Raw genomic sequence first — 21,818 nt, 5'->3', positions numbered from 1 at the left:
CCCCATTCACGCTTTGTCTCACTCTGTTTCCCAAAAATAGATAAATGTAAAAAAAATTTTTTTCAATAAAAAAGAAAAGAAAAGAAAAGCTTCCTAAGATGTCTTAGTCCATTCCAGTAGCCATAACAAAATGCCACAATCTGGGTGGCCTCTAAAAAACAGAAATTTATTCCTTGCAGTTTTGGAGGCCAGAAGTCCAAAATCAGGGTGCTGGCACAGTTGGTGAGGGCCCCCATCTGGGTTGAAGACTTCACATGGGTTGTATTCTCACAGAAGGAAAGGGCTAAGGAGCTCTGTAGGATCTTTTTTCACAAAAGCACTAACCCCACCCCCTTCATCCAATCCCACCCCCTCCATCTAACCCCACCCCCTCCATCCAATCCCACCCCTTCCATCCAATCCCACCCCCTCCATCCAATCCCACCCCCTCCATCTAACCCCACCCCCTCCATCCAACCCCACCCCCTCCATCCAATCCCACCCTCTCCATCCAATCCCACCCCCTCCATCCAATCCCACCCCCTCCATCTAACCCCACCCCCTCCATCCAACCCCACCCCCTCCATCCAATCCCACCCCCTCCATCCAGCCCCACCCCCTCCATCCAACCCCACCCCCTCCATCCAATCCCACCCTCTCCATCCAATCCCACCCCCTCCATCCAATCCCACCCCCTCCATCTAATCCCACCCCCTCCATCCAACCCCACCCCCTCCATCCAATCCCACCCCCTGCATCCAACCCCACCCCCTCCATCCAATCCCACCCTCTCCATCCAATCCTACCCTCTCCATCCAATCCCACCCCCTCCATCTAACCCCACCCCCTCCATCCAACCCCACCCCCTCCATCCAACCCCACCGTCTCCATCCAACCCCACCCTCTCCATCCAACCCCACCCCCTCAATCCAATCCCACCCCCTCCATCCAACCCCACCCCCTCCATCCAATCCCACCCTCTCCATCCAATCCCACCCCCTCCATCCAATCCCACCCCTTCCATCTAACCCCACCCCCTCCATCCAACCCCACCCCCTCCATCCAATCCCACCCTCTCCATCCAATCCCACCCCCTCCATCCAATCCCACCCCCTCCATCTAATCCCACCCCCTCCATCCAACCCCACCCCCTCCATCCAATCCCACCCCCTGCATCCAACCCCACCCCCTCCATCCAATCCCACCCTCTCCATCCAATCCTACCCTCTCCATCCAATCCCACCCCCTCCATCCAACCCCACCCCCTCCATCCAACCCCACCCCCTCCATCCAATCCCACCCTCTCCATCCAACCCCACCCTCTCCATCCAACCCCACCCCCTCAATCCAATCCCACCCCCTCCATCCAACCCCACCCCCTCCATCCAATCCCACCCTCTCCATCTAATCCCACCGGACCCCCCCACCCCATTAATCCCATCATCTTGGGGGTTAGGATATCAACAGATGAATTTAAGGGGCCACAAACATTCAAATCATAGCAGGAGAGGAACAACGAGAGCCAAAAGGTGGAGGGACACGTAGGCCAACAAAACTGCACAGTCCCAGAAACCCAAACCAAAACCATTTCTTCAGATCATCTTGGGGAAGAGGAAGCTGGGAACATGGAAGTTGACTGGAAAGGTCATGTACAGCCGGCAGGTGGAGCACAGGTAACATATCGTCTCTAAGACCTGGATGCCACTCATCTGGACTTGGGATTTGTCTTCGGCACGTTCCTAGAGCTTTCATCTTTTGAGATGTTTGTTTAGCTAATGTGAGTAAATTGCCTTTCAAGTCTTAATTAGCTATTCAGAAAAGCATATTGTATATTTATTTGGTTATTACTTATTGCGTGTTATCAATTTAAAAACATTTGAAGTTAATTCTCTGAGACTTTGTAGGACTAGACTGTTCAGTGACCAAGTTTATCCTCCTTTCCAGTACTGACAGTTCTTCTTTTGGGCAACTGTTTTGTTGTACCGATTAGGACTTCTAGAACAATGTTAGATGAAGGAAACGACAGGTTTGTGGACACTTACTCCATTCATGATTCAATAAAATTATGTTCTAGGTCCTTACCCATAAATATCATGAAGTCAGCTGATTTGAGATAAGCTATTCTTTTTTTTTTTTAACATTTATTTATTTTGAGAGAGAGAGAGAGAGGGAGGGGCAGAGAAATACAGAGAGAGAGAATATCCCAAGCAGGCTCCACGCTGTCAACACAAAGCCCCATGTGGGACTCGAACTCACGAACCGTGAGATCATGCCCTGAGCCAAGATGAAGAGTCTGATGCTTAGCCAACCATCTGTGCCTCCGAGGCGCCCCTGAGACAAGCTATTCTTAATCAAGCTAAGAAAGCTAATTGGCTTTACGCAAGCAAAGAACAATCCAGAAAAGAATATTACATTCCATTGGATTGAATTTGGGGAGATTTTTCTCTGGAATCCCAGATTGTGATGCTAGTTGGCGTTTACCCAGAACTCTGTCGGTCATCTTTTGTTCCCTAAAAAACAGGGAATTCGAAGGTTGGATGATGGCGGGCTTTCTAAGTGGCCTATTTAAAGTGCTGAGGGCAGAGCGGGATTGCTCCGCTAGACGTAGCTCTGAAAAGGGGCAGCGTGCAGCGTTAGGCACAAGGAAAAGGGGAATTGGTAGTTGCCGTTTCATTTAAAATTTTTAAGGAAGTTGTTTATTGCCAAAAAATTAAAAAGCCCGGAGAGTCATTTTAACGGCAAGGTTACCAAACAGAGCTCTGCTACAGCTGATCAAACATTTTTTTTTTCCCACAATTTTCTGTGGAGAAAGACATTACCGCTTTCTCTACTGATATCTCCACTCATTCATACTTATCCTGGAAGTTCTACTTGACAGCTGACCTGAATCTTTCTTGCTGAATGAGATACAGGCCTACTTATTCTCCTATGCCTTGTTTAAAAAACAAAACAAAACAAAACAAAACACAAAAAACAGTAATTCCCTTCCAAAATAAGTGCAAGAATTTGTAGAGAACTGCACCCCATGAAAACCCTAGAATTCACATGGCCACCTGAGTGTATTCTACCGACTCAGAGTTCGCAGGGTTCACAAAAGTCCAGAAATTGGGCCTGTGGCTTTTTGGATTGACATTGACATAGTCTGTGGTTTCCTTTATGTTCTCATAGTCCAGGGCAGGTTTAGTTTTTAGTCCTCCAGGGGCTGAAAAGACCACTTGTGTGTAATTCACATCCTTGGTGGCCTTAGGGGAAAAAAGCAGAGAAATGTGGGTCAAGATTCCTACCAGGGTTGGAGGAGGGGACCCCCCCAGGACTGAACTCTCGCTGAAGGACGCTCGTCTCGCCCTAGGCTGGCAGGGAGAGAAGCTGGCTCCGGGTGGCTGTGTCAGAGAGCAGGGCCAGGCCAAGGGGGAACACTACCAACAGCTCTGTGCCTCTGTCTGCAGGGAATTAAGGGGTTTCAGGAAAGATGTGGAGACTCAATCCCCGTGAGGTCAGGACTCAGAGCAGACTTTGGCCTGGTGACTGGGATATGGCGAGGAGGAGGTGGTCCATTGACATTTGCATTTTTATAGTTCACTCAGACTCATTTTGTGGGGATGCCATGAACCCGAGGATCATGACACCCGTCACCCGAGGATGCTGTAATGACTCAAGAAACCCCTCCATCCCCGCTCCCATCCTTGTAGCTGGGGTGGCCTGGATGCTCAGTCTTTTACAGCAAGGACCCCAACTGCATATGAAGGGCTGGGACCACTAGGGGTGTCCATTACCTGGCAGGTGGGAGGCAAGCTGCCGGAGACGTCCGCGCTGTTGGAGCTATCTGAGGATGTGTCACTGTCATCTAGGGAGAAATAGAAACTGTTCTTCTAAGGAACACTGAGGAGTGGGGTGGGGCGTGGGGGGTGTTAGGAGGGGATGGGCACAACGGAAGGGAGAAGGGGACAAAGTCAGGCAGAGCCAGCCATGCATAGACAAGCGGGGAAGAGAGATACGGAGCCCCCAATAGAGAAAGAAGACATTGAACAGAGAAAGGGTGGGGAGAGAAAGCGCCCCCCTCCACCCCGCCAAATAGCAAGAATGTGCCCAAGAGTCCAGACCCTGCCGTGCTGTCCAGCTCCATCTAAGACTAATATCACTTGATTGTGCTGGAGGGAGAAGCAGGAACACGCTGACGCAGTGTGGCCCCGAGCACGTAGCTCTGGCCTCCCCAGTCCCGGCCACAGGTTTTGCTCTAGACCTGTCACTAACTCTAGGCAGGTGACATCCCTTTTTGTGTCTGGTTTTGCTCCCTGTGAAACAAGGAGGTTGCATGATGATCTCTGAGGTCGCTGCCAGAGAGTCTCTGATTCTGGCCAGGCTCCGGGGACGCTCTAGCGCCAGGGTCACGATGAGGCCAGTGCCCCTCCCTTTTCGCAGAAACACCGAATTCACATGAGCGGTCTCTTCTGGTTCTCTCCTGCGCGAGGTCTTATCTCGGTGCCAGGGAAGCCTGACAACCAGATCTCCCCAACTGAAAATATAAAATCGGAAGGTCGGAGCGGATGCAAATCCATCAAGAGAAAACCCGCTGGAAAAGGTGCGATCTCTGGGGAGTGAGCACCCAGGGGTAGCGGTCTTGCTTCGGAAGCAGCAATTTCCATTGTGTGAACGGTGACCTGGTGGGTCTCCCAAGCCTCGAGAGAGAAAACCAGTGGGTGGTATTCCTGCTGGCTCGCCTGCCAGAGGGGAACGTAGACTTGAACCATCACCAACACTAGCATTTATTAAAACCCCTGGATACCACGGCCAGAGGCAGGCAGAGGCAGCTGAAATCTCGGCCAGACGGAAACAGGTGCCATAGTATCAATGACAGAGACAGGAGCAGAGACGGCCCCAAGCCCCCTCTGCAGTGGCTCACACATGACCAGAGCGGGGGAAGAACTTGGACCCACCCAAACCCAGCGAGATCTGCCTTGCGTGATGAAAGAGTAGCTTCTGGAAAAGCTAGGCTGGTGAGGCCTTCGGGGAGGCGGGTGGGAGGAATCTTCCGGCCAGGGGCTGGGCTGGCCAGGACAGAGCCCGGCTGCGGCAGAGCAGCTCTCCACGGCCCGGACAGAGCAGAATAAGCTTTATGACAAGTTCTTCCCCTGCCCCGTTACTCACGCCTGTGACGGGGCGCAGACACAGGAGAGCTTCGCGTCTCCTCCGTGGCAGCACATGGCTGACGCTGCGCAGGGCTGGGCCAGGGGGCCTGGAGCCTGGCCCCTTTCAGGATCCGCTCACTCTGGCTGGCTAAAGGGGACAGGGCAAGGGTCAAAAGTGCCAGCTCTCCAGGTCAGGAACATCCTGTCTCTGAGCACTGCCCTCGAGACGGCAAAACATTCAGAGGGACCTCTTCAAACCTCAGCGCTCTGCTCACAACCCTGCAGCACCTCTCACCTCGCTTGCAGGACGAGCCAAAGCCCCAGCCTCCAAGGCCCCCTGTGGCCTCGCTGTTCCCCCCTCTCTCCGTTCCAGCCACACTGGCCTCTCTTCCAAACAGCTTTCTGCCTCAGGGCCTTTGCAGGTGCCGCTCGCTTCCTCACTGCCAGATGTTTATACTAAAATGTTGGCATTTCAGTGATGTTGGCCATCATCCAATTCATACCTCCTTGCCTTGCTTCATCTTTTTCTTCCCTAGCACTCACCATAATCTAACATGTGTGTATTACCTGTTTATCTAGTTTGTTGTCTGTGCCCCCCATGACATGTAAATTATATAAGGACACAGATTTTTGTTTGGTTCCCTGTTATATTGAATGAATGAATGAATGAATGAATGGCTAGAGAAGCCTAGACTCCCTTTATTTTATTTTCCCTAATTTTAATGCCATCCCAGAACAGAACACAGTAAATCAGTTCAAGAATTTAAGTCCATCTTGGAACTGGAGAGTGTGATGCTAAGTGAAATAAGCCATACAGAGAAAGACAGATACCATATGTTTTCACTCTTATGTGGATCCTGAGAAACTTAACAGAAACCCATGGGGGAGGGGAGGGAAAAAAAAAAAGAGGTTAGAGTGGGAGAGAGCCAAAGCATAAGAGACTCTTAAAAACTGAGAACAGACTGAGGGTTGATGGGGGGTGGGAGGGAGGGGAAGGTGGGTGATGGGTATTGAGGAGGGCACCTTTTGGGATGAGCACTGGGTGTTGTATGGAAACCAATTTGACAATAAACTTCATATATTGGAAAAAAAAAAAGAATTTAAGTCCATCTTTTAGTCTAGCCATTATTCCCTTCTCCTGGAATTCAAAGTCCTTTCTTCATTTTGAGTCCTTTGGTGGTGATGAAGAAAGTTAGGCCCAGGCTAAATGAGCCCACCCTCAAGAGGACTGCAGAAGCTTATCCCTAGGTAGAAGGTCTGGGTGGTGGAAGGGCTCTGGGCCATCATTCCAACCAGAAATAGGTTGGGTCAGAGTGGGGATTACCCAGTAAGGGATGACCCGGCTAGTGGATCCTCAAGTAGGTATTCAAGGGGTATTCCGGGGCTCGTCTTGCTATAGGCTCAGGGGTGGTCCCTACAGGTGACTAGGAGGAAGAGCGCCAGGCTATTTACCCATGTGCCTGCTGAGCAGGTAGTTGATGGCAGCGAAGAGGCAGGTCTGTAGAATGAGGGACACCACTGCGATCACTAAGCCATGCCAGAACTTCATGTCTCTGTTGGGAACGGAGCAGGGTCAGAGTTAGAGGTTGTGGAGATTCTAAATCGGCTGCAAACCCACCCTGCCCCCAGCCAGAGGCAGCCATCTGGTGTTGCCGTGTGTCTCGGGGCAGGTCTCTTTGCCTCTCCGGGCGGGAAGGTGTAGGGAGCCAGGGAACGTGGCGTGCGTGCTTGGAAGCCAGGTGCACAGTCTGATGGGAGCCACTCACTCCGTCAGCATGATGAACTTGCAGGGCAGCTGTGGGCGTAGGTGAGGCTCAGGCTTTGGTGGGGGCAGGAAGAAGACGCCTGGAAGGAACCACTCTGGGCACTTCGTCTCCACGTAGTGCCACCCGCAGGACCGTCCTACCGACCTGCAGGAGGCAAGGCAGCGGGTCAGGACTCCCGGGCTCTACGCTCCAATTCCCTTCAGGCGAACTCAGCTGCTCGGGGGGTCACCGGCTTTCCTCTCCCCAGATTTCAAGCTTTGAATCTACAAAACAGGCAGCATCTCGTAGTTCGGTGTTAGCATCGAACGGGGTGGGCACACACTCGATGACAGCCCCAGCGCTGAGCCCCTGGCACACCCACCATCCTACCTGATTCACACGGTCCCACGGCCGAGATATCAGTACGCTCTTTCGATAACAAGCAGCATGAGATTCAGAGGGCAGAGGCTCATGTCTGAGGTCGCACAGCTGGCAAGTGGTTGGGCCTGGATTTGGGCTCTAAGTCCAAGCCTGCACGTTCAACCACTGGTCTTGGCTTTCAGAGAATCTTCACCGGCTGCTGGAAAGCACCAAGGGGTTGAACATGCGCGAATACGCCAGGAGAGATTTGTTAAAGAAATCCAAATCTTGGGGTGCCTGGGTGGCTCAATCCGTTAGGCGACAGACTCTTGGTCTCAACTCAGGTCATGATCTCAGTTTGTGAGCTCAGGCCCCACATCAGGCTCTGCAGTGACGGTGCTGAGCCTGCTTGGGATTCTTTCTCACTCCCTGTCTCTCTCTATCTGCCTGTATCCTGCTTGCACTCTCTCTCTCTCTCAATAAATAAATAAACTTAAAAAAAAAAAAGAAAGAAATCACATGCACACCATTCGTGGCTTCGTGGGGTTTTAGACTCTGGATATCGTTGGGGTTTAGACTCTGGATGCTCGTACACACTCATGAATATGTTGATTTTAAAAATCAGGGCGCCTGGGTGGCTCAGTCGGTTGAGCGTCCGGCTTCGGCTCAGGTCATGATCTCACAGTTTGTGGGTTCGAGCCCCGCATCGGGCTCTGTGCTGACATCTCGGAGCCTGGAGCCCGCTTTGGATTCTGTGTCTCCCTCTCTCTCTGCCCCTCCCCCGCTCATGCTCTGTCTCTCTCTCTCCTTCAAAAATAAATTAAAAAATATTTAAATAAATAAATAAATAAATAAATAAATATCAGGTGCCTGGGTAGCTCAGTTAGTTAAGCGTCCGACTTCAGCTCAACTCATGATCTCATGGCTAGTGGGTTTGAGCCCCACATCAGGCTCTGTGCTGACAGCTTGGAGCCTGGAGCCTGCTTCGAATTCTGTGACTCCCTCTCTTTCTGTCCCTCCCCTGCTCATATTCTGTTTCTCTCTCTCTCAAAAAATAAACATTAAAAAATTAATTTAAAAAATCAGCTTATGAATTTCATCAGCATGTTGCTGAATATGGAATTTACTAAAAGACAAAGGCAGGATAATTTCAAAGCCTCTGAGATGACACTTACTCAGCAGAGATGGGGAGACAACCACCCACCGCCCTGCTGCAGACCATAAACCTTAAACAGCCTTTCACTGCTCCTGACGCCTATTTTCCCCATCAGTGTTTCCAAGGGCTAAGGGCAGTGGGAAAGTCCTGAAAGTCTTGTTTTTATTTGTAGTTTTCACACTGGGGCTTTCTAAGATCAGAACTCAGACCAAGAATCAAGACAGAGAGAAGGCAATGAGGGGCAGGAAGGCTGTGGGGTTTGCCACCAAACCCTCTCCAGGGCTGTGGGCGTCGGCCAGCTGCAAGTTTCCAGAGAGAAAATACATCTCCTTTCACATACCAACATGCTAGTCCTTGGCAGTGGCTTTTCTTCACAAGATCAAAAGTTGGAAGAAACACATACCCAATTTCTTCATCGTACTTCCTTAACCCACCCCCTTCCCTACATAATTAATTCTAGAGACTTCTCCCAAAGGAACCTAACGCTATCTACCCATTGCTTATCAAGGTAAATGTGCCCGGTTGCCTTGTAAGCATCAGGTACTGGTAAGAAGGGGTTACAGTGGCGGGGGGGAGGGGGTGCAGGGAGCAGGAGGTGAACACACCCCAGAAGGCAGGTGAGAAAGGACTCCAGGAAGTCCCTGAAGTCCATAGACCAGTGGGTAGAAAATCCAGTATCCCCCCGCAGGATGAGCAAACTGCAGAAAGAAAGCTTAGTTGAAAGTGACTTGTGCACAAAATGAAATCTGCAGAGTCAAGACGCTGGAAATAAAACCCAGAAACGATGGAGATAAAGCAAAATGGGGATTTTTCAGGAAAAACAGTGATCTTGAAGGACTGGGCAACTTGATGGAAAAGGGCATAGTTATATTTTAAATGCCTGGCTCTTGTCTTATTTTGGATAAACCCTCTTGAAATTTCGACAGGCATTGATTTCTCAAGCAAATTGCAGTATTGATTTCTGGGGCAGCTGCAAAAGATCGGACTTCACCGGGAGAGCTGTATGGCATCATGAAAGACACAAAAATCACAGGCTGGTGTCTCTGGGAACCAACAGTGTTCATTTTCAAAGGCGTTTTAGTATGTTAGTATTTTTGGTTTAATATTTATTTAGTTTTCAGAGAGAGAGAGGGAGAAACAGAGCACGAGGGGAGAGAGGCAGAGAGAGAAGGAGACACAGAATCCGAAGCAGGCTCCAGGCTCTGAGCCATCGGCACAGAGTTCGACACGGGGCTCAAACTCATGAGCTGTGAGATGGTGACCCGAGCTGAGGTCAGACGTTTAACCGACTGAGCCACCCAGGCACCCCTCTGGTGTGTCAGTATTGATTACGTCATATTCAATGTCTCATTTGTCCTTAATCACAGAAATTATTCTCCTTCTTTCATCCAAGGGGACGGCCAGAAAGCCACTAGGGCTGGGTTCTGAAACCACACTTAAATTTTAATTTCTTTTAAGGCTCCTTTCTCTCCTTATTCATTAAAAATTAAACAACTAACAGATATTTGTGGTACAATTCAAAATGCAAATAAGCAAAGCATTTCACAAAATCACCCCACGGTTGACTCCAGAGCACTCTCCACAGGTTCTCACACATGTATGTACTGTGCATAGGTGTGCATGTAAATCCGTGTTTACACGTGTACAATCTTTTCTAAACATCATACCGATCAGCAGCTTTTTCTCTTCACTGAGTATATCGTAAACATGTTTCCAGATCAGAAAAGCCTTCATTAAAAAGTTCCACTCTGGAGGCCCTCGGGCCAAATTTGGCGCCTAGGTGATTTTGTCTGATGAAGTCCTTTAAAGATTTGGACTTGCATGCCCTAAGAAGGGGTATGTGCTCTTCCCTCCCTGACTGATCCCTGAAGCCATTTGAGTTTGCTACATACTTGAGTTTCTGGCATACTACTATTCTACTTTATCAGTGTTTCTTAGCACTCTGTGACATTCAGAGCCAGACAGTTCCTTGTTGTCTAAAGCTGTTTTGCGCCCCACTGGATATTCAGCATCTTGGAAGACCACCATTGTAACAGGCTAATGTAACAACCAAAATGACCAAAAATGGCCCCACACATTTCCAAATGCCCCAGGGTGAGGCAGTCACTTTTGCCCCCAGTTGAGAATCGCTGCATTAAATAAATGTCCCATTATTTTAAAACCAATATCTTAGTTTGGCTCTGTGTACAGAACCATATTGCCTACGCTTCCTTCCATCATTTTGGTATATTGTGAACATCTCACTAACCAAATGGTGCACAGAACCTGTGTCAGTATATAGCATAAAGTCCAACAGACTTCAATCTGAATCCAAGTCCTGTTCCCTTCTAGATGTGAATTATTAAACCTCTCAGTACCTCAGCCCCTGTACCTGTAAGATGAGGAGAACGATAGCCTCTATCTCAGAGAGTTCTTGTGTGGGCTCAGTGCTTTATGCTGTTTGTATGGAACTTCATGCAACATCAGGCTTGTGAGAAGCACTCGATGATTACGGATGGGCCCCACGACAGTTTGACTTAATTTTTAGATGTTACAATGGGTATGGAAAAACATACCTATTCAGTAGAAACCGTACTTGGAATTTTGACCTTAGATCTTTTTGTGAGCTGGCGATATGCTGTGCAAACCCTCTCTGATGTGGGGCAGCTCCCAATAAGCCACGCGATCATGAGGGTCCACAAACAATACACTCATAACCCTTCTGTGCCCATACACGCCTTCCGTTCTTCACTTTCAGTACAGGCTTCAATAAAGTACATGAGCTATTCAACACTTTATTAAACAATAGGCTCTGTGTCAGATGATTAGATTTTAGGCTAATATAAGTGTTTTGAGCACGTTTAAGGCAGGCTAGGCTAAGCTCTGATGTTTGGTAGGTTAGGTGGAATAAAAGCATTTCTGACTTATAATAGTTGCGATTTATGATGGGATTATCGGGAGCTGACCCCATCGTAAATCGAGGAAGTTGCAAACTACACGTTGTTCAACCCTGAAACACTTCACCAAGATGGTGACTGGAGTAGAGCTATTAAAAATCGAGTTGGTCTATTTTAGGAAAGTCAGGCATTCATGTTGAGCACAGTTTGAAGATAAGATCAGGGACAGGATGAGGTATGAAAATGATGACAGATGTCATTATTTAAGTGGCTAATGGCCCCTAACCACCATGAGCAGGTTGTTCCTTGGGGTCTAATTGCAGATTGCTGATCAGACAGTGGGCAAAAACATCTCATTTGCACTCCCCCCACAACACACACATATACCAAATAACCAGGAAATGAGCGATTTAGAGTAATTATGTTGTGAAAAAAAGTGCCTAGACCGTGAAAGTTTGCCGTGGCTCATTCTATGATCAAGATTTGGACTCTCCTATCCTCTTTCACATGCTTAGTTTTGATGCCCAGACCAATACTAATGTAACGCCCTGCCAGGCATTTCCCAATCACGCTCCCACAGGGTGCTGGGAGCCTCTCCTCTGCTTGCTTCAGGCCTGGGTGGAAGTCCTGATACGTCCAGTTAGGCCTGGGTCCCATCTTATTGTTTCCCCTTACTTCTGATAGAGGAGCTCTCGTGGGGCTCTCGTTGGTACAGCCTAACATAGAGGTGAAATAATTAAGACGCACCTCCTCCTGGCTGACACCATGCTTTCACTGAAGAGTCACAAAGAGTCGTTTGAAAAAAGAGCACAATAGAAGATGATTTACATGAAAATCATATGGAATGCAATAATCAGTAATCACTCTCAACATTGTTAGGCTATCGATCTTTTAAAATTAAGTAGCTTTAGGGGCTCCTGGGTAGCTCAGTCCGTTAAGCATCAACTTCCACTCAGGTCATGATCTCACCGTTCGTGAGTTCGAGCTCCACATCGGACTCTGTGCTGACAGCCCAGAGCCTGGAGCCTGCTTCAGATTCTGTGTCTCCCTCTTTCTCTGCCCCTCATTGCTCGCGCTCTGGCTCTGGCTCTGTCTCTCTCTCTCTCTCCTGCGCTTGCCTGCTGGGGAGCTGGGACGGGTAGAATCCTTTCTAGGCCCTGGAGAATGAAGGGGCTTGGTGCTTGAAAGTCCTCAGGCTCCTTCTAGCTCCAAGCATTCTGTTCTTTAAAGACTGAAGTCAGGAAGGGGAAAGAGAAGCAAATTTGGATGGAAATGGGATATTTTGAAAGAAAAACAAAATCTGTTTCTATTTTATAATATCATCCAGTCTCCTCCGCATTACTAGACTTTTCTTCCTTAATTTAATATGCAGTTGGGAATAATCAAAAAAAGGAGGAAACATAAATCAGCCAAACCACGGAAACCGTATACATACACGATTATGTATATAACCACGGAAACAGAGGAGATCAAAAACTGTGAAGCTACTAAGGAATTTTTTAATGTAATCTCAATAAAATTCATGAGTTTCTAGAAAGATATAAACGAGCAAAATTGATTCCATAAGGCACCAAAACCAAAACAAGATCACAAGAAAGAAGTCGGGGAGGCAGCATGGCATGTAGCCGCTAAAAACAGAGAACTGGAGTCTGGAAGCGTGGGTTCACACCCCAGCTCATTCCCTGCATGAGCTTGGTCTAGTTCTTGAACCCTTCAAAGCCTTAGTTTTCTTATCTGTAAGATGGAAGCAATAATAACTGGTTCTTAGGTTTGAATAAGATGGATACAAATGATATCTGCTTCTGAGGATAAAGTAAGATGAGTTATGTGAAGTAGTTATTACAACTTTCGCCACATAGAAAGAAGCATACAATAGGGGCGCCTGGGTGGCTCAGTCGGTTGAGCATCCCACTTTGGCTCAGGTCATGATCTCGCAGTTTGTGAGTCCGAGCCCCGCATCGGGCTCTGTGCTGATGGCTCGGAGCCTGGAACCTCCTTCATATTCTGTGTCTCCCTCTCTCTCTGCCCTTCCCCTGCTCACATGCTGTTTCTCCCTCTCTCAAAAATAAATAAACATTAAAAATTTTTTTTTAAAAAGAAAGAAGCATACAATAAAAGAGAGTTACTGTTATTTAGAAATTAAAAGCATTATTGGCATTAATCTACTCAAATTTTGTGTCCAAATAGTTGGGGTTTTTTTTGTTCTGTTTTGTTTTAATTTTAGAGAGTGGGGCAGAGGGAGAGAGATCATCTTAAGCAGGCTCCACTCTCAGCATGGGAGTCCGATGTGGGGCTCAATCCCATGATACTAGGATCACGACGTGAACCAAAATCAAGAGTCAGACTCTCAACCAACTGAGTCACCCAGGCACCCCCCGAATAGTTTTAGAAAATAAGTTACTTGAAACTTTTAAGGAACACGTAATGTTTATGCTGTGTAAGCAGATCCAGAGCATAAAAAAGGTGGAAAACTCTGCAGGATCTTGTCACCTACAAATACAGAAGTAAATATAGGATAATGTCAAGGAGTTCCTTCAGGAACATCCAGGAAATTAGTTATTACAGTAATGAAAACTAATGTTGGGTATTTAACATGACCTTACTCTGTAAGGATAGACACTACCACCATTTCCTAGATAAGACAGAAAGGTTTGGAGAGGTTGAGCAATTTGCCCTGGTCCCCCATCACCACCCCACCATTGCCAGAGCCAAATTTCAAACCAAGCCCAGCTCTCAATCATTACAGCAAATTGCCTCTTACATGATATGAATATAGCATCAATAGATCAAGTTTTTATTTTATTATTATTATTATTATTTTTAACACTTATTTATTTTTGAGAGAGAGAGAGCGTGAGTGGGGGAGAGGCGGAGAGAGAGGGAGACACGAAATCTGAAGCAGGCTCCAGGCTCTGAGCTGTCAGCACAGAGCCCAACGAGGGCCTCGAACCCACAAACTGTGAGATCATGACCTGAGCCAAAGTCAGATGCTTAACCAACTGAGCCACCCAGGCACCCCAAGAACCAGTTTTTAAAATGTTCATCTCAGTAAAACACCAAAAAACATTTGATGAAATAAAATACTCATTTCTTACTTTTTAAGTTAATAAAATAAGAATATGAGAATAATTTCTTACTATAATAAAGAATATCCCTTCTGTACCAATAATCAACATCTTACCAAGTGGTAAAATGTTTTAGCAGCCAAGAACAAAGATGTCTGCTGTAACCATTTTAAAAAATTAATCCTGGAAACTCTAACCCTGGGAAGTTAGAAGTTCCTCCGACCTCGAACCTAGAGTAATAATAAGGGTGTGGAATATTTATTGAGATGTTCTGTGACACTTTGACATCTAGAACTCACCTGATTCTCTCAATCACCCTAGGAGGTATGTTCTATTTTTCTCCTTTTTCTTTTCTTTCTTTTTTTTTTTAAATTGAAATATAATTGTCATTTCCATTTTACAGAGGGCAAAACTAAGACACGTAGAAATTAAGTAATTTGCTCAAGGTGGTAAGAAGAGTTAATGGGGCTTTTGTGCCCAGGCAGCCGGGTGTTGGAGCCTAAGCTAATTAACTGATACGTGAAATTAACGAAGGTACAGCTTGGGGAAGGGCAAGTCAAATTTATCCTTATTTGCAAAAGGTGTGATTTTATACTTAGAAATCCCGAACGGTCAATTGAAAAAGCAGTGAGATTAATCAGACTACTCGGGAAAAGTCCTGAAAGCATGATAAATATTCTAAAATTACCAGCTCTTCTTCCTATTGTATCAGCAATAACCAGTGAGGTAATGGAATTGCATGGAGGGGGGCCTGGCAACCTTAGCAGCCATTGCACCTCATAGAGCTAAGAATAATTTTAATTGTAAGAAAGTTATTTTGAAGAAAATAATAAAAACGTACTGAGAGATGTACAAGACATAAACTAATAGAGAGACGCTAATAGAGAGAACATTCCCATGTTCCAGACTGGCAATCCAGAAGACTAAAAAAAAAAAAAAAAATCATTTTGAAATTAATTTGTTGGTTCAACATAACTCCAGTCAAAACTACAGTGAGAAATTTTTTACGACTCCAAATTAATTCTAAAATTTATCTGGGCAAAAAATTAACAACAGTCCAGAAGATCTGGAACACGTTTGAAAAGGATTTGTGACCAGGCAGGTCCCTGACATACCATTGTTAAAGGGTGGTGTAGATTTGAAAAACTACACTAGGATGTACAATAAATATTATCATAAAAGTGGTTCACAAGGCAGTGGGAGGAAAGGAAAGTGTCATTTAGAAAATGTTGCACACAGAATAATGAATTAGCTACCTGTAAGAAAAAAAATAACTTACACCCAGACATGATACAACAAAATAAATTCCAAAGGGATTCAAGAAGTAAATAGTTTTAAGTTGAGTCATTAAAAGTAGAAGGATATGGGACTGGATATTCACATATTCAATAATATTTATTAGATCCCCAGATGAGAGAAAACTGTCTCAGCTTATACGCAATGGAAGAGGTCACAAAGCAACAGGAAAAATAGATTCCACTCTAAAATATTAAAACTTCACATGTTAAAGTCAAATAAGCAAAATTTAAAGGCAAATAGACAAAAACGTTAGAACCAGTGTGTGCAATACATAACTTTAAAAGGTTTTAGATTAAAAACATTTTTAAGAAAAGCCCTCCTATCCCCAAATGATAAATGGGTAGAAGGCATGGAACAGTTTACAGACAATCTGGAATACGACTAAAGCTATTATCACAAGGTAGCTGTACCCACTATTGACTATAAAAGTGAAAAATGGGAAACAACCGAATTGAAACACAAAGATTAAATAAATTAGGGTGAAGGTATAGAATGGAATATTATACCAACATTTAAAACTATATTGAGAAGGGGAAGGTGGGTGATGGGTGTTGAGGAGGGCACCTGTTGGGATGAGCACTGGGTGTTGTATGGAAACCAATTTGACAATAAACTTCATATATTGAAAAATAAATAAATAAATAAAATAAAATTATATTCAGAAAAAATTAATCTGGGGAAGGAATCTGTTCCATGAGGAAGAACAATGCAGTTATAGTTAGCCACCTGCAGAACATATTTTTTAAAAAAAGAATGAAAATTTGTACAAAAAAGAAAACTTTGGGTCATTAAATGTTTTTGTCTTTTATATTTGTTTAGTGATAACCCCCAATCACCTGATTTGGTTCGCCAAATCCCGAATAGTTCGTTGACAATAATTTTTCATATCAAATATAGATTTATTCGTGAATGTAAATTTATGGTAATTAAATTGGGGGTTATTTTAATGTTCTTTTTTCAAAAAGGGGAAATAGAAAAAAAAATATACCTAAATGTTAACAAAACTGCATATTGCAATTGTGGATGATGTTTTACTTAATCCTTTACACTATCTGTCATATCAAAGTTTTCTGCAATTTACATATATCTTTTTTCTAATCAGGAAAAGAAAACAAGCCCAGGAATTCTGAGCTGCTCAATCAGCATAGTTCCAAACTTATCTACATAAAAAATTTATTTACAATCTAAACTATATCTCATCATGTTAATAGAACAGTGAGACAATCAGCTAAATGTCCGAGTTCTGATCCATCAAATACACACTGAGAGGTCTAGGTGCACGGCCCTGGGCGAAATACTCTGATGGACAGGAAGAAGGAGAGAACGCCGTCTGAACATTCAAGACTGTGTCGGAAAATCCGGACGTTAATAAGCGAAAAATCCAAAAGAAGAGATGTCACCATGAAGCATGATGAACGTTCAGAAGGAGTGGTGTCAATACTATGTACTATCTCAGAGGAAAAGTTGATCCCCGCTCAGTAGAATATTCAGAAAGGAGTCACTGAGTAGAACTACTGAAGAACAGGCTATGGCTGGATGGAGAAGGAGGGCCAGAGCAGGCCAGCTAAAGGTGGCTCCCAGCTCTGGCGACAGGGAAATCCACTCACCGTCTTCAACAAGTTTCGACACAGATTTAGCCACGTGTAAATAAGAGAGTGGGAGCAAGTGGGGTATACCACAAGCCAACCTCACAAGTAGGTGCAGGAAAATACGGACGAGCGGGGACTCGGGGGCCAGGGGGATTGGGTTTGAAGTTTTAGCTCTGGCCCTCCTGGCTGTGAGTTGCTTTCTTTCCCCAGGCCTCGAGTTTTACCTGAAAAATGGGGACAGCACCTGTTTCATTTTTTCAGCTCAAGCTGTGTGCTTGCTATGTGCCAGCATCAGGCGAAGCATTTTGCATAAATTATTTCGTTTAATCATCACGATGGCAAACTTACGAGGTCGCCACTATGGTTGTCCCCAGGTTATATATGAGAAAATTGGACTCTAATCCCGCATGGGGAGGACAGATTTCAAACCCAGGCTGTTAGGGGCCAGAGCCGTCACCACACTGCACACAGTATTTGAGAAGGTCAGCTGAGTGCCTGGCTCGTATGGGTGCTCAACGGGGAGTGATCCTCAGACCAGAACAGAGGATTCAACACAAACTGGCTGAACTATATAAACACACCATTTCCACAGGGCCCTGTAAGCAAACTGGGCTGACCCATGACTTTCAGATGGGAGATATAAGCAACCCAAGGCACGGAGCCATATGGTCCTGGGAGGTGTCAGTCCTAAACGGTCCCTGCTCCCACGACTGCTGCCGTGTCCATGCACCGGAGGACGGAGAAGATCAAAATATCCACCAGTGAGAAGGGAGGAGTGAGGGGACAGCAGAGGGTTGGGGCGTCACCTTTGTCCTGGGTGTCAGAAAAATCGTCTCTGGGTTCCCGTCAGCGCCGGTTACCATGGCAGCGGCCTCAACCCAGGTGGTTGGGACACATTTGGAATATGAAACGAGAACCCAGATCAACTTTCCAGCCTGGTGACTTTGCAAATTCGGCCACCTTTGACAGGTCACCTTGTCTTTCTGAGCCTCAGTTTCCCTGTCTACAACTGAGGGGGGAGGGGGTATCTAGTTCTAACGTTTTGTTGTTCTAGGATTCTATGAGTCTAACGTGGACATAGATGATGAGACTCCAATCAACCAGAAATAGCACCTTTGAGTTCCCACCAGATACGCCACATGTCTAGTAATATATATTCATAGGGGCAGGCACTGACAATTTTTGAGGAAGAAAACCAAGTTATACGAAATGTCTAATTCATAATATTGGGGAAGTCATTGTGTCAGCAATTGCTCGAGATAAATGCAACCCGAATTCAGAGAAACGAAGAACCTTCTACAGATTATGCTCAGTTTGTGAATGCTGCGGTGGCTCTGACCAGGGCTTGTCCATACTTTATACTCCGCAGTTGCTGGCACGATACTTGGAGACGACGTGCAGGAGAAGCACTTTGTAACATTCTTTGCAATCAAATCACTTCACATAGGAGAAACACTGTTTAACCTTAGGGTTGATGTCCCTGAGTCTCCGTTGCCTCCTCAGCTCATTGGGAATTCAAACGTCTCCCTCAAAGAGTCTATCAAGAGGGGTAAGGGAGACTGTGAGATCTTCCAGCACTTTCCCTGCCTCACTGCTGGGTCTCAGGACCAGCGCTGGCTTCTTGGGCATGAGTCCTATGCTGCCTCGTAGGGCGAGGGCCCCTTGATTGGTTTCGGGCTCTGCTCTTGCCATCTTTAAATTCTTAATAATTTTGGGGGCCTCCTGGGTGGTTCAGTAGGTTGAGCATCCGGCTCCGGCTCAGGTCATGATCTCGCGGTTCTTGGGTTCGCGTTCTGTGCTGACAGCTCAGAGCCAGGAGCCTACTTCGGGTTCTGTGTCTCCATCTCTCATCGCGCTCTCTGCCCCTCCCCCAGTTGCGCTCTGCCTCTCTCAAAAGTAAATAAACATTAAAAAATAAATAAATAAATTCTTAATAACTTTTTAACAGGGAACCCCAGATTTCCATTTGTCCTCCGCCCTGCCAATTGCACAGCCAATCCCACTGAAGGTATTATTTTGAGTAGAGTTGCCAAAGCTTGAATAATAAGGTCAGTTTACAGAACAAGCAACAGGCCTGTCCACCGCCACAACTTCCCTAAGTGCCTCAGCTACACTTCTGACCACTGTGCTTTCCAAACTCCCCCAGAGGACTGTTCCCAGAACACTCTTCCGAGCTAACTTCTCCAGAAGTGTTTTCTTTCACTGTTTGACTTCAGTCAAGTCATTTAACACCTCTGTGCCTCAGTTTCCTCATCTGTGAAGAGAAGTTACGAATAGCACATTTTCAGGCCTTCTGTAAGGATTAAATGAATTAGAATATGTCAAGCTATCAGAAGAGCTGCGGGCGCATAGCAAACTCTACGTAAGGTCGCCTATTATTCTTTGCTGTTGTTCCATGACTCTCCTCTTTGACAGCCCGCCTTTTCTGACTTCCATTTATAACATTTTCTTTTGTTTTAACTTCCTTCTTTTTATCTTTTTTTTTCTTTTTGTAGAAAGAGAGAGCACGAAAGCTAGGAAGAGGAGCAGAGGGAGAAGGAGAGAGAATCTCAAGCAGGCTCCAAACTCAGCAAGGAGTTTGACGCGGGGCTCAATCCCACAGCCCAGGGATCATGACCTAAGCCAAAATCAAGAGTTGAATGCTTAAACGACTGAGCCACCCAGGTTCCCCCCGCACCCATTCATAACATTTTCAAATTGCCACCCCGGTCCGCTTCCCGCCACGTACACCAGTTTTTTGCAACTCAGAACAACCTTCTGGAACCTGAAGGAAAAACCTTCTGCAGGGAGACATCCTCTTGGATCTGGTTTCCAGTGGACCAGAGTAATTAATTGACAGCCATTATGGAGGGGTACCTGGGTGGCTCAGTCAGTTAGGTATCAGACTCTTAATTTCAGCTCAGGTCATGATCTTGTGGTTCGTGAGCTGGAGCCCCGCATTGGGCTCTTTGCTGACCGTGAGGAGTCTGCTTGGGATTCTCTCTCTCCCTCTCTCTCTCTCTCTACGCCTCCCCCACTCTCCTAATCTTGCTCTCTCAAAATAAATAAATAGACTTAACAAATTAAAGAAAGAAATTTATTTTAAAAGTAGCACTTTACTGGGCACTAAACTACTCCTTGTCTGTAATCCTCATAGCAATACTGGACGGTGGGTGGTTTTATACCCATTTTACAGATGAAGAAACTGAGGCTTACGCAGGCTAGCAGAATTCTTTGGCTCTAGTTCTGTCTGGATCCAAGGTCTACCCACCTTCCAGCCAGGAGCTCTGATTACTGCCGCAATTAGTACAGACATACCTTAGATCTTGGGAACAAGAAACTAATATCCATCAAGTAAAAACTGCTCAATCTCAGGTCCAGTCCAAGCTGAATGCAATCGAATTCCACACTCTGGAATCCCAGCACATAAACAGAGAATCCCCTCTGAGACTTCTACACATGTATGTTCACAGAAACACATTCCTTCAACTAATCTAAAATTCTACCTACCCAGACAATACTTACCTCCCGGGCCAAGAGCAAGGTCTGATCCCAGCTGGTGTTTCGACAATGTTTCCAATGATGGAAACATCTCCTCCACAGACCCCCCCAGCCCCACCCGGAAGCTCCTCACTCATTGGAGGTCAGTCGCAAATGTTTCATCATTTCCAACAGGGCGGGGACAGGCTGCTCGGAAGATAATAATCTAGCTCTGTTGAGTAGAAGGAGTGAAGCAATAGATAACACCTTCTATCTCCCTCAGCAGGGCTCTACCCTGCTCCTCTTTGCAGACAGTCTACACAGATGGAAGAGATTAGTAGTCTCTCTCCATGTGAATGCACACTGAAATACCACCAACATGCACATAACCTGGTAGAGGGGAAAGAGCACCGGCAAGAGGAGTCAAGAGGCCTGGGTTCAAGTCCAACCTCGGCTATTAACTTGCTGCATGAGTTCAGACAAATCACTTTCCCACGAGGAACCTCATGTTCTTCCTCCATAAAATGAAGAAGTAGGTATCGAGATATTAGCAAAGGTCCCTTCCAACTTGGCCCATCTTTGATGTGGCCATAGATTAAGAGATTGCGTATGGGACGCAGGGCAACTGATGGGGATCATTTTCCAAAGACAATTTCTTTGCCATTCAACATTCAATGGGGCCAGCCTAGGATGGTTGTTGCAGTTTGTGTGATAGACCCGCTTTGGGCGGGTCTCGAGCTAAACCCCCGGGACTGAAATTTGGGAGTGAAGATGTGATGAGGATAAAATGATCCTGATAGGAAACCAAGAAAGCAGAATTTTATAAATCTCTGCGATATCACCTCCCTGTCGCAGGACAAGTTAACCAGTATAGAATAATGGCTTCAGAATCAGATATATTCAGATTTAAACCCTGCTATACTACTTGGTAGCTGTGTGACTTGACACAAGTTGCTTAACCTCTCTGATCCTCAGTTTTTTTCATCTGTAAAATTGGGTTAACAATAAATACCTATTTTTTAATCTCATAAGGTTTTTTTTAATATATGAAATTTATTGTCAAATTGGTTTCCATACAACACCCAGTGCTCATCCCAAAAGGTGCCCTCTTCAATGCCCATCACCTCCCCTCCCCTCCCTCCCACCCCACCATCAACCCTCAGT

At 45.9% G+C, this 21,818-nt stretch overlaps 1 protein-coding gene across 4 annotated transcripts; it reads right to left on the bottom strand.

The window, feature by feature from the left end:
- Nucleotides 1–2,159: 2,159 nt before the first annotated feature.
- RHEX (regulator of hemoglobinization and erythroid cell expansion) lies at nucleotides 2,160–20,822 on the bottom strand. 4 transcript variants are annotated; one of them, XM_045048999.1, is made up of 7 exons: nucleotides 20,700–20,822; nucleotides 7,241–7,430; nucleotides 6,872–7,134; nucleotides 6,558–6,658; nucleotides 5,125–5,253; nucleotides 3,753–3,823; nucleotides 2,160–3,221 (listed from the first exon to the last, which is right to left on the bottom strand). In XM_045048999.1, the coding sequence occupies exons 3-7, from the start codon at nucleotides 6,880–6,882 to the stop codon at nucleotides 3,021–3,023; spliced, it is 513 nt and encodes a 170-aa protein (XP_044904934.1). In that variant the 5' UTR covers nucleotides 6,883–7,134; nucleotides 7,241–7,430; nucleotides 20,700–20,822; the 3' UTR covers nucleotides 2,160–3,020. The 4 variants fall into 4 exon arrangements, with proteins under 4 accessions (XP_044904934.1, XP_044904936.1, XP_044904935.1 ...); XM_045049001.1 differs by having other exon boundaries at nucleotides 6,872–7,015; XM_045049000.1 differs by having other exon boundaries at nucleotides 7,241–7,427.
- Between the last annotated feature and the right edge of the window lie 996 nt (nucleotides 20,823–21,818).

The sequence above is a fragment of the Felis catus genome, chromosome F1 (assembly GCF_018350175.1).
Source record: "Felis catus isolate Fca126 chromosome F1, F.catus_Fca126_mat1.0, whole genome shotgun sequence".
Taxonomy (NCBI): domain Eukaryota; kingdom Metazoa; phylum Chordata; class Mammalia; order Carnivora; family Felidae; genus Felis; species Felis catus.
Note: the sequence above shows the minus strand (reverse complement) of the source record. Positions and strands in the feature narration are given on the sequence as shown.

What these genes read in the sequence shown, in the direction of transcription:
- RHEX (XM_045048999.1), bottom strand. An exon ending in GTCTGCGCCCCGTCACAGGC is followed by an intron (nt 3,824 to 5,124) that starts GTGAGTAACGGG and finishes ATTTCTCCCTAG; the next exon opens with ATGACAGTGACACATCCTCA. An exon ending in GCTTGCCTCCCACCTGCCAG is followed by an intron (nt 3,222 to 3,752) that starts GTAATGGACACC and finishes TTTTCCCCTAAG; the next exon opens with GCCACCAAGGATGTGAATTA.